Raw genomic sequence first — 15029 nt, 5'->3', positions numbered from 1 at the left:
AATATGTATGGTGATAATATTCCTTCTTGTATACTGGTATTTAGTGATGTCGCGAACATAAAACTTTCGGTTCGCGAACCGCGATTGCGAACGTCCGCAAAAGTTCGTGATCCGGCGAACTGCCATTGACTTCAATGGGCAGGCGAATTTTAAAACCCACAGGGACTCTTTCTGGCCACAATGGTGATTTAAAAGTTGTTTCAACGGGACTAATACCTGGACTGTGGCGTGCCGGAGCGGGATCCATGGCAAAACTCCCATGGAAAATTACATAGTTAATGCAGAGTCTGGTTTTAATCCATAAAGGGCATAAATCACCTAACATTCCTAAATGGTTTGGAATAACCTGCTTCAGCCCCCTTTAGGCATCACATAGTTAGATTCCCCCCTTTAGACAGCACATAGATTCCCCCATGTTAGGCAGCACATAAGATTCCCCCATATTAGGCAGCACATAAGATTCCCCCATATTAGGCAGCACATAAGATTCCCCCATATTAGGCAGCACATAGTTAGAGCCCCCCTTTAGGCAGCAAATAAAATTCCCCCATATTAGGCAGCACATAGTTAGAGCCCCCCTTGAGGCAGGACATGGTGGGATTTGAACCCAAGGCCCCAGCGCTGCAAGGCAGCAGTGGGGGAATCTCAGTGCTAACCTCTGAGCCCCCATGCTGCCCTTACCATACATCTAATATCCACGGTTGCTAAAATGGACAGAGATGTCAGCAGAGAGTACCTGAGAAATTCGGCCTGTACACCTGGAGGAAAAATTTGGTATTGTTGCAGCCGCTTCTGTAGCAGCGGCCATAAAAATTGCAGCACTATAACAATTGCGGCAGCAGAGGCCAGAAAAATTAGGCATGTACACCTGGATGAAAAATTGGGTATTATCGCAGCCGCATCTGTAGCAGCACCAGAAAAAGTTCAGTAGCAGAGGCCAGACAAATTAGGCATGTACACCTGGCTGGAAAATTTGGCATTGTCGCAGCCGTTGCTGTAACAGCGGCCAGAAAAATTGCAGCACCAGAAAAAGTACAGTAGCAGAGGCCAGAAAAATTAGGCATGTACACATGGCTGGAAAATTTGGTATTGTTGCAGCTGTAGCAACGGCTAGAAAAATTCATGTTTGTTTCCCAGGCAGAAAGTGCCCTAAAACATTGCGGCATGAACCCTAGTTGGTGGCGGATAAGTCACACAAGTCACCCGGCATTCAGAGGTAAAACACAGCAGCGTGTGGACCATTTTTAGGCCAAGGCAGCTCATCTGATCAGGCCTTGTTCAGTCACATGTATCGCCCAGTGTCAGTCCCTTCGGGATCCATCCCTCATCCATCTTAAGATGAGGTAATCCAGACTTTTTTGACCTAGGCAACTCCTCTTCTCAGTGACAATACCTCCTGCTGCACTGAAGGTCCTTTCTGACAGGACACTTGAAGCGGGACAGGCCAGAAGTTCCAGCGCAAATTGGGATAGCTCAGGCCACAGGTCAAGCCGGCACACCCAGTAGTCAAGGGGTTCATCGCTCCTCAGAGTGTCGATATCTGCGGTTAAGGCCAGGTAGTCTGCTACCTGTCGGTCAAGTCATTCTCTGATGGTGGACCCCGAAGGGCTGTGGCGATGCGTAAGACTTAAAAAGCTCCGCATGTCCTCCATCAACAGCATGTCTGTACAGCATCCTGTCCTTGCCGGCGTGTTCGTGGGAGGAGGAGGAGGATTACTTTCACCTCTTCCCCTGTTAGATCCCTGTTGTGCTGTGACATGACCCTTATACGCTGTGTACAGCATACTTCTTAATTTATCTTGGACCTGCTGAATCCTTTCCGCCTTGCTGTAATGCGGTAACATGTCAGGCACTTTATGTTTATACCGGTACAGGTCGTTCTTCTTCATCCTTTTTATACGAGGGTCACTCAACAGGCACGACAGCATGAAAGACCCCATTTGCACAAGGACGGATGCCGAGCTACTCATGTCCCGTTCCTCGCCCTCAGTGATGTCAGGGAAGTTATCATCTTCTTCCCCCCAGCCAAGTACAACACCACGGGAACCAGATAGGTGACAAGGAGCACCCTGGGATGCCTGCTGTGGTTGGTCCTCCTCCTCTTCAAAGCCACATTCCTCCTCCGACTCCTCTTCCTCACAATCCTCTTCCAGCGTTGCCGCAGGGCAAGCGATGCTGATAAGGCTGTTTCTGGTGGCGGCGGTCGAACATTAGGAGTGTTGAATTCCAAGGTGTCGGGCTGTCGCAAATCAAGCGCCTCACTGGCATGTTGTTTCGCCACTGGATATCTGACAAGTGCGCCATGGCCATGTAGGAATGCCTGAAATGGCCACACACCTTCCTGGACTGCTTCAGGACATCCTGTAAGCCTGGGTACTTGAGCACAAAGCGTTGTACAATCAGATTACACACATGTGCCATGCACGGCACATGTGTCAACTTGCCCAACCTCAATGCCGCCAACAAATTTGTTCCGTTGTCACAAACCACCTTGCCGATCTCCAGTTTGTGCGGAGTCAGCCACTGGTCCACCTGTGCGTTCAGGGCCAACAGGAGCGCTGGTGTGGTGTGACTCTCCGCTTTGAGGCAAGTCAATCCCAAGATGGCGTGACACTGCCGGGGAGCTGGGGGGGGGGGGTGCCGGTGATGTGGAGCAAGACGCAGCAGTGGAAGAGGACTCGGCCGAGGATGTTATGGAAGAGGATGGAGTAGGAGGAGTAGAGGAGGTGGCAGCAGGCCTGCCTGCAAGTCGTGGCGGTGTCACCAACTCCTCTGCAGAGCCACGCATTCCATGCTTGGCAGCCATCACCAGGTTTACCCAATGAGCAGTGTAGGTGATATACCTGCCCAGACCATGCTTTAGCAGACCAGGTATCAGTGGTCAGATGGACCCTTGCCCCTACACTGTGTGCCAGACATGCCATAATTTCCTTTTGCACAATGGAGTAAAGGTTGGGGATTGCCTTTTGTGCAAAAAAATTTCGTCTGGGTACCTTCCACTGCGGTGACCCAATGCCTACAAATTTTTTAAAGGCCTCAGACTCCACCAGCTTGTATACTAAAAGCTGGCGGGCTAGCAGTTCCGACAAGCCAGCTGTCAGACGCCGGGCTAGGGGGTGACTTTGGGACATTGTCTTCTTGCGCTCAAGCATCTCCTTGACAGACACTTGACTGTGGACAGATGAGCAGGAACTGCTCAAGGCGAGAGACGGAGAGGCGGATGGTTGAGAGGGGGCAAGGAGGGCAGCAGTGGTTGACCTGGCTGAAGATGCTGGACCAGGAGGAGGATGGCGGCTTTGACTTTGTGTGCTGCTTGTACTGACGTGTTGATCCCATAGGCGTTTGTGATGTGACATCATGTGCCTTCGCAAAGCAGTTGTGCCTAGGTGGGTGTTGGCCTTCCCACAACTCAGTTTCTTCTGGCACAGGTTGCAAATGGCCTCAATGTTGTCAGAGGCAGACACACACAAAAAATTCCACACTGCTGAGCTCTGCGATGATGGCATTCTGGTGGTGGCAACAGCATGCATTGATTGGCGTCCCGTCTGGCTGACCCCGGGTGCCGATGCTGTCTGACTGTGCCACTAGCTCCTTGCGACGACCTCCCCCTGCTTCCAACTCGTCTCCTCCTCCTCTCTGTCTCCCCATCTGAACTTTCCCCCTCTTCTTCTCTTCTAGCAGGCACCCACGTGGCATCCACGGACACTTGTCATCATCAACACCTTCACCGCTATCTGACACCTCAAGAAAGGAAGCAGCAGCGGGTACAATATCATCATCACACCGTGCGTCCATGTGTGTAATGCTGCCTGACTGAGACATATCCCTGTTATCTACATCCTCTGGCAATGTTGGTTGCACATCACTCATGTCTTCAAACTGATGTGTAAATAATTCCTCTGACGGATCAAGTAAAGCTGCTGCGGTGCTAGTGTTGGTGGTGGCGGCAGGAGGGCAAGTGGTAGCATGAGAGGTGCCCGAAGCTAAGCTAGAGGAGGAGAAGGACGGTGCGTCAAGGTTCCAAGCGGAAGCTTTAGTAGTAGATTGGGCGTCTTGTGATAGCCAGTCAACTAAGTCCTCATAACTTTGGGGGTTCAGGGTACGTGGCCTCTGAACACTGGCCATTCTAGGGCCAAAGGGAATCCCAGCACCACGACTGCCCCTGCGGGGTGGCCTTCCTCTGCCTGTCATTTTTTTGATTAAATTTACACAAGTGTCACACCTAATGTGATTTGCACTAGGGTGACACAATTTGCCCTGTAGGCAAGAAAAATGGCAACTGTGACGTGAACTGACAGTGACGACTGGTTTTATTTAACAGCCAAAAAAGTTTTTTTTTTTTTTAATTTGCACAACTGTCACACCTAATGTGATTTGCACTAGTGTGACAATGAGCAAAAAAACTTGCCAGCGGAGTTCCCCTTTTATGCAGTGGTCCCCAACCAGGGTGCCTACAGCTGTTGCAAAACACACGGACTGTTGCTTGAAGGAACTTAAGTTTGATTCTTTTAACCAGCGGTTCCCTCCCAACCAAGGTGCCTCCAGCTGTTGCAAGACACACGGACTGATATCTTTCACCCCTTTGAATACTTTAGTAGATAGTTGCTTGAAGGAACTTAAGTTCGATTCTGGAGTACCCCTTTTAACCAGCGATTCCCTCCCAACCAGGACTGATATCTTTCAGCCCTAAAAAGGGCTTTTTTGGGTGCTGTCCTTAAAGCAGATGTTACACTAGTGTTTTAGAAGTAAACTGGACCCTGAATACACCACCTAGCAGCAACCTAGCTATCGCTTTCCCTATACAGCAGGAGCAGCTTCTCTGACCCTCCACTACCTAAGCCTGCAGCATGCTGAATGAGGGTAAAATGGCGTCAGTGCAAGAGGTAGGAGGGTCTGGAAGGGAGGGACTGCTGCTGATTGGCTGTAATGTGTCTGCTGACTCTGACTCACAGGGTCAAAGTTTACTGCAATGTTAAAGTATAGGGGGCGGATCGAACTTCACATATGTTCGCCCGGCGATGTGAACGCGAGCATGCTAAGTTCGCCGGGAACTGTTCGCAGGCGAACAATTCGCGACATCTCTACTGGTATTATTGGTAATATTGGTATCAGTATACAGGATTTGGTCAGTAACAGTATAATGGTAATATGTATGGTGATAATATTCCTCCTTGTATACTGGTATTATTGGTGTTATTGGTCTCAGTATACAGGATTTGGTCAGTAACAGTATAATGGTAATATGTATGGTGATAATATTCCTCCTTGTATACTGGTATTATTGGTAATGTTGGTCTCAGTATACAGGATTTGGTCAGTAACAGTATAATGGTAATATGTATGGTGATAATATTCCTCCTTGTATACTGGTATTATTGGTAATGTTGGTCTCAGTATACAGGATTTGGTCAGTAACAGTATGATGGTAATATGTATGGTGATAATATTCCTCCATATATACTGGTGTTATTGGCCATGGAAAATTATTTATCTATGTATTTCACCTATAACGTTATATATATTTTTTGTAGTTGAGTTTGGGTGGAATAGGGGTGGGGAGAAGGGGGAGTCAGAGGTGGATTCTCACAGGGGACCCTTGCTTTATTTGGTCCAGGGTCCCCAAGTGTTGCTAGTCAATTTTATGATATCAAATAATAGATATGGAGGCATTTTGGTTGGTGTTATTTTATAGCAAGGGGGGCAACATTTTATTTTCCTACTCAGGCAGCACAGTGGGGAACTGGCTGGCAGCATGAAAGGAAGGACTAGAACCTTCCTAGTGCTCCCCACTCTACAGCCAGCCTAGTCACCTGGGGATGGCATCAGACAGCAGAGATCATCTGCAGGAGCTGGAGAGGTCAGTGCTTGGGCCTGGAACATGGGGCAGTCGGGCCTGGGCATTGTGTGCAGGGAATGTGAGCACTATGTAGCTAGATACCTATTTAGCTATCGGGCTATCTACCTACCTAGTAACCTAACTGCTTAGCTAGCAAACAACCAAATTAGCTAGATACCTACTTATCTGGCTACCTACCTAGTTTGTTACAACCCAGCTGTCGGGTTGCGGCCACTTGTAGGCCCATCAAAATTCTCAGATTCACATTCTATGCTGCACCCTACCAGATATCTGTTTTGGAGGTGGCAAAACCTCCTTCTTTCATAGCTCCGAGGAGGAGTCCACCTAGATGGGAAAGAGCCCCTTACTCTCTAGGCCCAGACTGGGAAGGATTGATCTCCTTGTTGGGACAGATGAGTAAAGATGTGTTTATCTGCTTTAGGATAACTATGATTGCTATTTCTCTTAGTATATAGGTTGGGGGTATGGACTTGTGACACCACTTTTTTTTTGTGTGATGGATGCATTAGTGCTTCTGACTGGGGTACAGGGTGTATTGATCCTGGTTGTGACTCAGGGTGGTTTGATGTATCACTTTGTGATGCCAGGGTATCGTTAACCTACACGGTCCAAGGGTATGACAGTTTCTCCTGGGCCAGGCACGGGATAATAAATAAACCGATGCCAGGTTACAGATAACTGTCTTTACTGAGGAAGGAGATGTTACAATCCTCACAGTGCAGATAAGTGCAGAGGAGATGCAGAGTAACTCTTGGGAGCCCTGTAGATGTGCTGTGACTTGTAGTATTTTACACCCAATTGGCTTTACTTGTTGCAGGCTTGGGACTTTAGACTTAATGCTGAGGCCTCCCATGCCCCTACACTACCAGCGTAAGCACCATCACTCTGTGGTCCTTCGACTCACCGGCTCTTGTGCTTACAGCTAGGAATGTTTGACTCCTCTTGGGCAGGGAACACTTACTGAATGGCGTGGTCGCTTGCTTGAGGATTTTCTTTAGGTTTCCCTTAGATTCATCTCACACTCCTGCTGCCTCTTCTCCACACTGCAGCTCACACTGAGCTCTGCACACAGACTCTAGCTGAATAACTTCTCCCCCCCCCCCACGCACTATGTATGTCCGAGCTAGGGGGACTCCCATTGGGAAATCAGGGTAACATGGGTACTTTACATCATACTGTCTTAACAAATATCCTTTACATTTCTTAAAGGTACAGTGCAAAACAATATAAATTAACAGTCAAAGATTACAATGACTATCATAGCATCACCTGAGGCCTAGTGCAGGCACCTGATGGAATGTTTACCTGACAGGACGCACTCCGGTACCTGGACACCACAGACTGGGATTGTGTTTTTCTTTTTTTTTCTTTTTTATTTGTAGTCCCAGATCTGGGTGCCAAAATACAAATGCAACCCATTTCTTCTGTGGTGTGACAAGTGCCCATCAAGCTTATCAGGACAACAATCTGTAACATGAGGGTTTGATATACCTGAAGTCACACGAGGACACATTTGGAGATGGGAAAAATGTCCACATACACCATGGATTGAATGGAGTTATTGCTTCACTGTCACCCATATGTCTCATGTTGAGATGAATGAATGTCCGGAACTGGTTTTGGGTCCAGATTTGGGTCAGATTCAGTTTGATTTGAATGAATTCAGTCTTAATCAAAAGGTGTCCATTGCCATAATAAAGCATGTAAGTGACTATGAGGTTTCCTCTGAGATTTTTTAACTTATTCTGAGCAGGGATGGGCTCCGGGCAGCAGGGTCGTATGGATGTGTGAGAGTAGTGGTAATGCCAAGAGGCGCACACTGTCCTATAAAGATGGACAGCCCAGGAGCTGTACAGCGTTGTAGGGGTAAGAGTAGTGGCCGCTCATGTGAAACCGATCTCAAAAGGTTCTAATTCCAGCATTATCATCCACAGATCAATGGACAGAATAATGTCTCTGCCTTCTCATGTAACTTTGGTTTTCATCCCAAGCCATCTTCATGAATTAATATTCAGGTCCCAGATGTTTGGAGTGAGGTAAATGGGGCTTTAGGCTTTGCTGCACATTTTTACTGAGCCCAAGTCTGATCTCCACCTCTGGCCTCTTAAGTTTAAAGCAGCAGAGAGCGGTTTTCAATTCTGGAAAAAATGTGGATACAGTCTAAAAATGACCCGAACTGAGTAACCAGCGGGTGGGGTACGGCGCGGGTCTGGCAGGAATACCACAGCAATGGTCCCTGTCATTTCCACCAACTTTCCTCCCTTGAATCAACAAGAATAGCGTTTTTGTAAATTACTTCAATTAGCAAAAATTACGCCTGAGAAAAGGGTCTGTTGTCTTGGCCACTATGTGTCTCCCTTCCCCAAAGTGCTGTCCACTTCCTGTTGTTGAATTCTGTCTTTAGCAGCACCAATACCAGGGTGGGGCCTAGATGTGCAGGGATAGAACATAGGAAGAGGGGTGGGGCCTAGATAGTGCAGGGACAGAACACAGAAAGTAGGGATGGGGCCTAGATAGTGCAGGGACAGAACAAAGAAGGTAGGAATGGAGCCTAGATAGTGCAGGGACAGAACACAGAAAGTAGGAATGGAGCCTAGATAGTGCAGGGACAGAACACAGAACGTAGGGATGGGGCCTAGATAGTGCAGGGACAGAACAAAGAAGGTAGGAATGGAGCCTAGATAGTGCAGGGACAGAACACAGAAAGTAGGAATGGAGCCTAGATAGTGCAGGGACCGAACACAGAAAGTAGGGATGGGGCCTAGATAGTGCAGGGACCTTAAATGGGAATTCAGATCTAGGCTTAGATGAGGGCTTGCAGGGACAGAACCCAGGAAGTGAGGTGGGGCCTAGATAGTGCAAGGAAAGAACAAAGGAAGAGGGGTGAGGCCTAGATAGTAATGATAAAGAGCACAGAAGGATGGGTGGGGCTTACATAGTGCAGGCACAGTAAATTGGAAGTGGGACCAGGGCCTAGAGAGTGAAGAATCACACTTGACCATTCGGTAAATTTCTTAAGGCTCTTTCTTTAGTATTTCCTTCTCATGATACAAAAATAGATCAGCAGATCTCCATGATCTCATTTATAAGTGGATACAAAAGTAACATTACCCAAAGTGCTCACTAGACATGCTCAGCAGTCCTCATTCAGCAGCCGGAGTAGCTTCGCCCTTCCTCGGGCATCCTGTTTCTCAAGAGACCCTATCGTGCTCCCACCACCATATACATAGTAATTCCCATCTCGCGTGAACTCAATTCTGAAACGAGAGATTACGTATTACAATCAAAGCACATAACGCTTTCACAATTAAAAACACATATTATATGAATTTCTTTCGCAGCAAAATAAAGATTTTAGTTCAGATTTCATTCAGCCCATCTGGGGTCAATGGATTCAGTGTTTATTTCCAAAAGACTTCTCTTTGTAGCAATCTCCTTTTTATACTCTCTTCTGAACTCCCTTCCACTTCTTCAATTACCATCCAACGTAATTCGCTGGCTTGTCTAGTAAGCACTTTGGGTAATGTTACTTTTGTATCCATTTATAAATGAGATTGTGGAGATCTGCTGATCTATTTTTGTATCATGAAAACGAAATACTAAAGAGAGAGCATTAAGAAATCTACCGAATGATCACGTGTGATTTTTTACTATTTGTGGTAGCCCTTTGACATGGAGTTGAGCCTCCAATGTATCACACTCACACCCTAGTGCACTATAAGGTTCAGTCATTTTTTCAATTTGGACCTAGATAGTGAAGAGACAGAATACAGGAAGTGGGATCAGGGCCTAGATAGTGCAGAGACAGAACACAGAAGGAGGGGTGGGGCCTAGATTTTGCAAGGACAGAACACAAGAAGAGGGGTGGGGCCTAGATAGTGCAGAGATAGAACACAAGATGATGTGTGGGGTCTAGATAGTGCAAGGACAGAACACAGAAGGAGGGGGGCCTAGATAGTGCAAGGACAGAACACAGAAGGAGGGGGGGCCTAGATACTGCAAGGACAGAACACAGGAAGAGGGGTGGAGCCTAGAAAGTGCAGAGTAAGAGCACAGGAAGTGGAATCAAGGCCTAGATAGTGAAGAGACAGAACAAAGAAGGAGGGGTGGGGCCTAGATAATGCAGGGACAGTTAACAGGAAGTTGGATCAGGGCCTAGATAGTGCAGAGACAGAACACCGGAAGAGGGGTGGGGTCTAGATAGTGCAGGGACAGAACACAGGAAGTGGGCGATTATTTTTGTGTTGTTCATGATGTTTGAAATTAGTTTATTTTTCACTGCTTCCTCCTGAGAGCCGGAACTTTATTTTTTGTTTTCCTTTAGATGTGGATGATTGCGTTCATTTTCTAAGGGATGAGTTGTAGCTTTCATTTACATTTACACCATTTTTAAGCCCATGTGACTTAGTGACCAACATTTATTCCTTTTTTCAGACTGGGAATGAGCAATGAGAAGGTGCCTAATGGCTAAGGGTGTCTAACAATGTACAAACATAAAAATATACATAATATACAACATTCCACCTAGAATCAGTCACAAACCTAAAATTATACATAATATATAACATTCTATATAAAATCAGTCACAAACCTAAAATTATACATAATATATAACATGCTATATAAAATCAGTCACAAATCTAAAAATATACATAATATTCAACTTTCCACCTAGAATCAGTCAGAAACCTAAAATTATACATAATATATAACATTCTATATAAAATCAGTCACAAATCTAAAATTATACATAATATATAACATTCTATATAAAATCAGTCACAAACCTAAAATTATACTTAATATATAACATTCTATATAAAATCAGTCACAAATCTAAAAATATACATAATATATAACATTCTATATAAAATCAGTCACAAATCTAAAAATATACATAATATATAACATTCTATATAAAATCAGTCACAAATCTAAAAATATACATAATATATAACATTCTATATAAAATCAGTCACAAATCTAAAAATATACATAATATATAACATTCTATATAAAATCAGTCACAAATCTAAAAATATACATAATATACAACATTCCACCTAAAATCAGTCACAAACCTAAAATTATACAAATCAGTCACAAATCTAAAAATATACATAATATATAACATTCTATATAAAATCAGTCACAAATCTAAAATTATACATAATATATATATAAAACCTACCTAAAATATATAGAAAGATCTTCTATTTGGCAACTTATTTTTACCATAAAATCATTGTCCTGTAAAAGACTTTTCTTATAATCTGCAAGGTGCAGTGATGAGAATGAGGTATTCTGAAGAAAGTTTTGGCGAAATTTTAAGCTTGTCTCTAACATTTATGGACAAACAAAAGTATTTACGGTTATAGTTTTACATCTTGTGAGGAATTTTTTGTGTGTTTACGGTTATAATTTTCCATCTTGTGAGGAATTTTTTGTGTATTTACGGGTATAGTTTTACATCTTGTGAGATATTTTTTTGTGTATTCACGGTCATTGTTGTACATCTTGTTAATGTTTTTTATGTATTTACGGTTAAAGTTTTACATCTTGTGAGGTATTTTTTTGTGTTTTTGCGGTTATAGTTTTCCATCTTGTGAGTTTTTTTTTTTTTTTTACGGTTATAGTTTTACATCTTGTTAGGAATGTTATTTACAGTATTTACATTTCCTGTTATTGTTTTACATCTTGTTAGGAATTATTTTATGTATTTACGGTTATGGTTTTATATCTTGTGAGGAATTTTTTTGTGTATTTACAGTTATTGTTTTACATTTTTTGAGGTATTTATTGTGTATTTACGGTTATAGCTTTACATCTTATGAGGAATTTTTGTGTATTTACTGTTATAGTTTTACATCTTATGAGGAATTTTTTTGTGTATTTATGGTTATAGTTTTACATCTTGTGAGGTATTTTTTTGTGTATTTACAGTTATTGTTTTACATTTTTTGAGGTATTTATTGTGTATTTACGGTTATAATTTTACATCTTATGAGGAATTTTTGTGTATTTACTGTTATAGTTTTACATCTTATGAGGAATTTTTTTGTGTATTTATGGTTATAGTTTTACATCTTGTGAGGTACTTTTTATGTATTTATGGTTATTGTTTTACATCTTTTGAGGTATTTTTTCTTTGTATATTTAGTTATAGCTTTATATCTTGTGAGGTATTTTTTATGTATTTATGGTTATTGTTTACATCTTATGAGGTATTTATTGTACATTTCCGGTTATTGTTTTACATCTTGTTAGGAATTATTTTATGTATTTACGGTTATAGTTTTCCATCTTGTGAGGTATTTGTTTAACATCTCGTGAGGAATTGTTTTGTGTATTTACAGTTATTGTTTTACATCTTTTGAGGTATTTTTTCTTTGTGTATTTACCGTTATAGCTTTACATCTTGTGAGGTATTTTTTATGTATTTATGGTTATTGTTTATATCTTATGAGGTATTTATTGTGTATTTATGGTTATAGTTTTACATCTTGTGAGGAATTTTTTTGTGTATTTATAGTTATTATTTTACATCTTATGAGGTATTTATTATGTATTTACGGTTATAGTTTTACATCTTGCGAGGTATTTTTTATGTATTTACGGCTATTGTTTACATCTTATGAGGTATTTTTTTGTTTATTTACGGTTATAACTTTCCATCTTATGAGGTATTTTTGCGTATGACTAATCTGGTGCTTTTGTTCTTAGACAGTCTAGACTTGTGGTTTCCGAACTGTATTTGGTGACTACTGGCCTAGACTAAAGGTGCCCAGACAAAGTCAACTGAACCCATGAGCATCACTGGCTTTGGCTGACTGTCTAGAGTATATGATGGCCTCCCTCTCAAGCTTCCTCCGAGAGCTGCTTCTTATCCTCCATCTCCATTGGTCCCAACTTTGCTTTTCCCAAGTTTCCTTAACCCTTGCTTGGCTTCTTGCTTAACTGTGGATCCCGCTGCTCAATCTACCCACCACTTCTTCCACTTCCACCACTTCTTCTCACCAGGCCTCATGGTAGGGGGAGAAGGGTCAGATATGTTGGGTTGTAATTGTCCAACCCTGTTGTCTGGGAGAGATAAACCGCCACCAGAGATTTCTGGCAGCGGCTTACCTCATCCCTCACCTTAGAGGACATGTGAAGGTTCAGCTGTGTCTAAGGTCCATGTGTGTAAGGAGGTCAGGAGAGATAGCTGTCGGCTGAATGTTTATTTGGAAAACATCTTTGGCTTAAACTACTATGGTTTTACATCTTAAGCCATGTCTCCTTTTACCAACGTCACACCACTTTTACCGAGGGCAAACTCAAAATGTGTCGGAAGTCATGTAACACAGTTTTATGTGTCAAATTATGTCTCAGAGTCATAGTGCGGTTGAAAAAGGACTCATGTCCATCAAATTCAACCAAATAGGAGAGAAGATGGACAAAGGGGAGGAGTAGAGGAAGATTAAGAGAAGAGGTATGGGTGGATGAAGGGAAGGGGTAAGGGTAGAAGAAGAGAAGGGGTATGGATGGATAAAGGGAGGGGTACGGGTAGTTGACGGGGAGGGGTATGGATGGATGAAGGGGAGGATATAGGTTGATCAAGGAAAGGGTATCGGTGGATGAGGGGAGGGGTGTGGGCGAGTGAAGAATTTTGGTACATTTGCAATAGTAAATCTTCCCCAGTATTCCGAGGTCTATACCAGCCTTCCGTTATACATTTCATAAGGTAATAGGCGTAAATAGATGGAAAGCTGCAGTGCGTATCTCCTTGGTCTTCACACCATAGATGATGGGGTTGAAGGTTGGTGGGATGAGTAGGTAGAGGTTGGCCATGATCACATGTATGTATGGAGCTGTATTACCAATCCTATAGGTGAGAAAGGTGAACAGTCCCAGGGTGTAGACTATGACAATGATAAAGATGTGAGAAGTGCATGTTCCGAAGGCTTTTTTCTTGGCCTTCTTAGTGGAAAGTCTCAAAACGGCCCTCAGTATAAAGACATAGGACACAACAATAGAGGACATGTCAAACATGATGACTAACAAGACTGCAGTTAAGCCATAGGCGCTGTCAATGGTGATGTCAGCACAGGCTAGCTTCACAACCGCCATGTGGTCACAATAGGTGTGAGGGATGTGGTGGCTCTGGCAGTATGGGTGTCCACTGGCCATCCAAGAACAAGGAATCACTATGATGGTGCTTCTTATCACCAGGGTTGTCACTATTTTCACTATTAATGTGTTGGTTAATGCACTTGTGTAGTGAAGAGGGTTACAGATAGCCATGTACCTGTCGTAGGCCATGGCCATGAGGACTCCAGATTCAATTGAGGAAAAGCAATGGATGAAAAACATCTGGATGTAGCAGGAGATGAAGGTAATCTCCTTTTGGTTGAGCCAGAAGATGCAGAACATCTTGAAGGAAATTGTATTTGACACAATGATATCTGTGAGGAACAAAGTATAGAGGAAATAATACATGGGGCTGTGGAGACGGGGTTCCACCATAATCAGGAGAAGCATCAGGAGGTTCCCCAACATAGCTGTGAGGTACATGATAATGAAAGGGATGGATATCCACACATGAGAAGACTCAAGGTTCGGGATCCCCTCCAGGATAAAAACACTTGTGTAAATGTTGGAGAAGTTGATGGACGCCATGATTCAGTCCTGGGATAGTGATCACCTGTGGAGATGAAGAGGTGGACATCAGTGATGCTCCTGTAAGGATCGCACCTGACTAGGCTTCACATGCTTCACTCTGGCCACTCAGGAGTTAAAGGCGCTGGTCCTATCAGCAGCAGTGGGAGGGATATCCTAAGTCCCTGCAGTGTGTCCCAGCCGTGCTCGTGTTACAGCTCATACCTGATTCACCAGCCTTGTAATGTCTGTTTGCTTTGTGTTCCGTCTCTGAGTATGTTTTTTGTGTTCCGTCTCTGAGTATGTTTTTTGTGTTCCGTCTCTGAGTATGTTTTTTGTGTTCCGTCTCTGAGTATGTTTTTTGTGTTCCGTCTCTGAGTATGTTTTTTGTGTTCCGTCTCTGAGTATGTTTTTTGTGTTCCGTCTCTGAGTATGTTTTTTGTGTTCCGTCTCTGAGTATGTTTTTTGTGTTCCGTCTCTGAGTATGTTTTTTGTGTTCCGTCTCTGAGTATGTTTTTTGTGTTCCGTCTGCCTT

General features: G+C 43.5%; 1 protein-coding gene across 1 annotated transcript; it reads right to left on the bottom strand.

Annotated features, from left to right (window-relative positions):
• Window positions 1-4750: 4750 nt before the first annotated feature.
• On the bottom strand, window positions 4751-14515 carry LOC130357544 (olfactory receptor 52N2-like; the record flags this gene model as incomplete). The annotated part of the gene is made up of 2 exons (XM_056560239.1): window positions 13615-14515; window positions 4751-4797 (listed from the first exon to the last, which is right to left on the bottom strand). Coding segments are annotated over exons 1-2 (948 nt in total), but the record flags the coding sequence as incomplete, so codon positions are not given.
• Between the last annotated feature and the right edge of the window lie 514 nt (window positions 14516-15029).

This window comes from Hyla sarda, chromosome 2 (genome assembly GCF_029499605.1).
Source record: "Hyla sarda isolate aHylSar1 chromosome 2, aHylSar1.hap1, whole genome shotgun sequence".
Lineage (NCBI taxonomy): Eukaryota > Metazoa > Chordata > Amphibia > Anura > Hylidae > Hyla > Hyla sarda.
The sequence above is the reverse complement of the archived record's forward strand: the minus strand, read 5'-3'. Positions and strand labels throughout refer to the sequence as shown.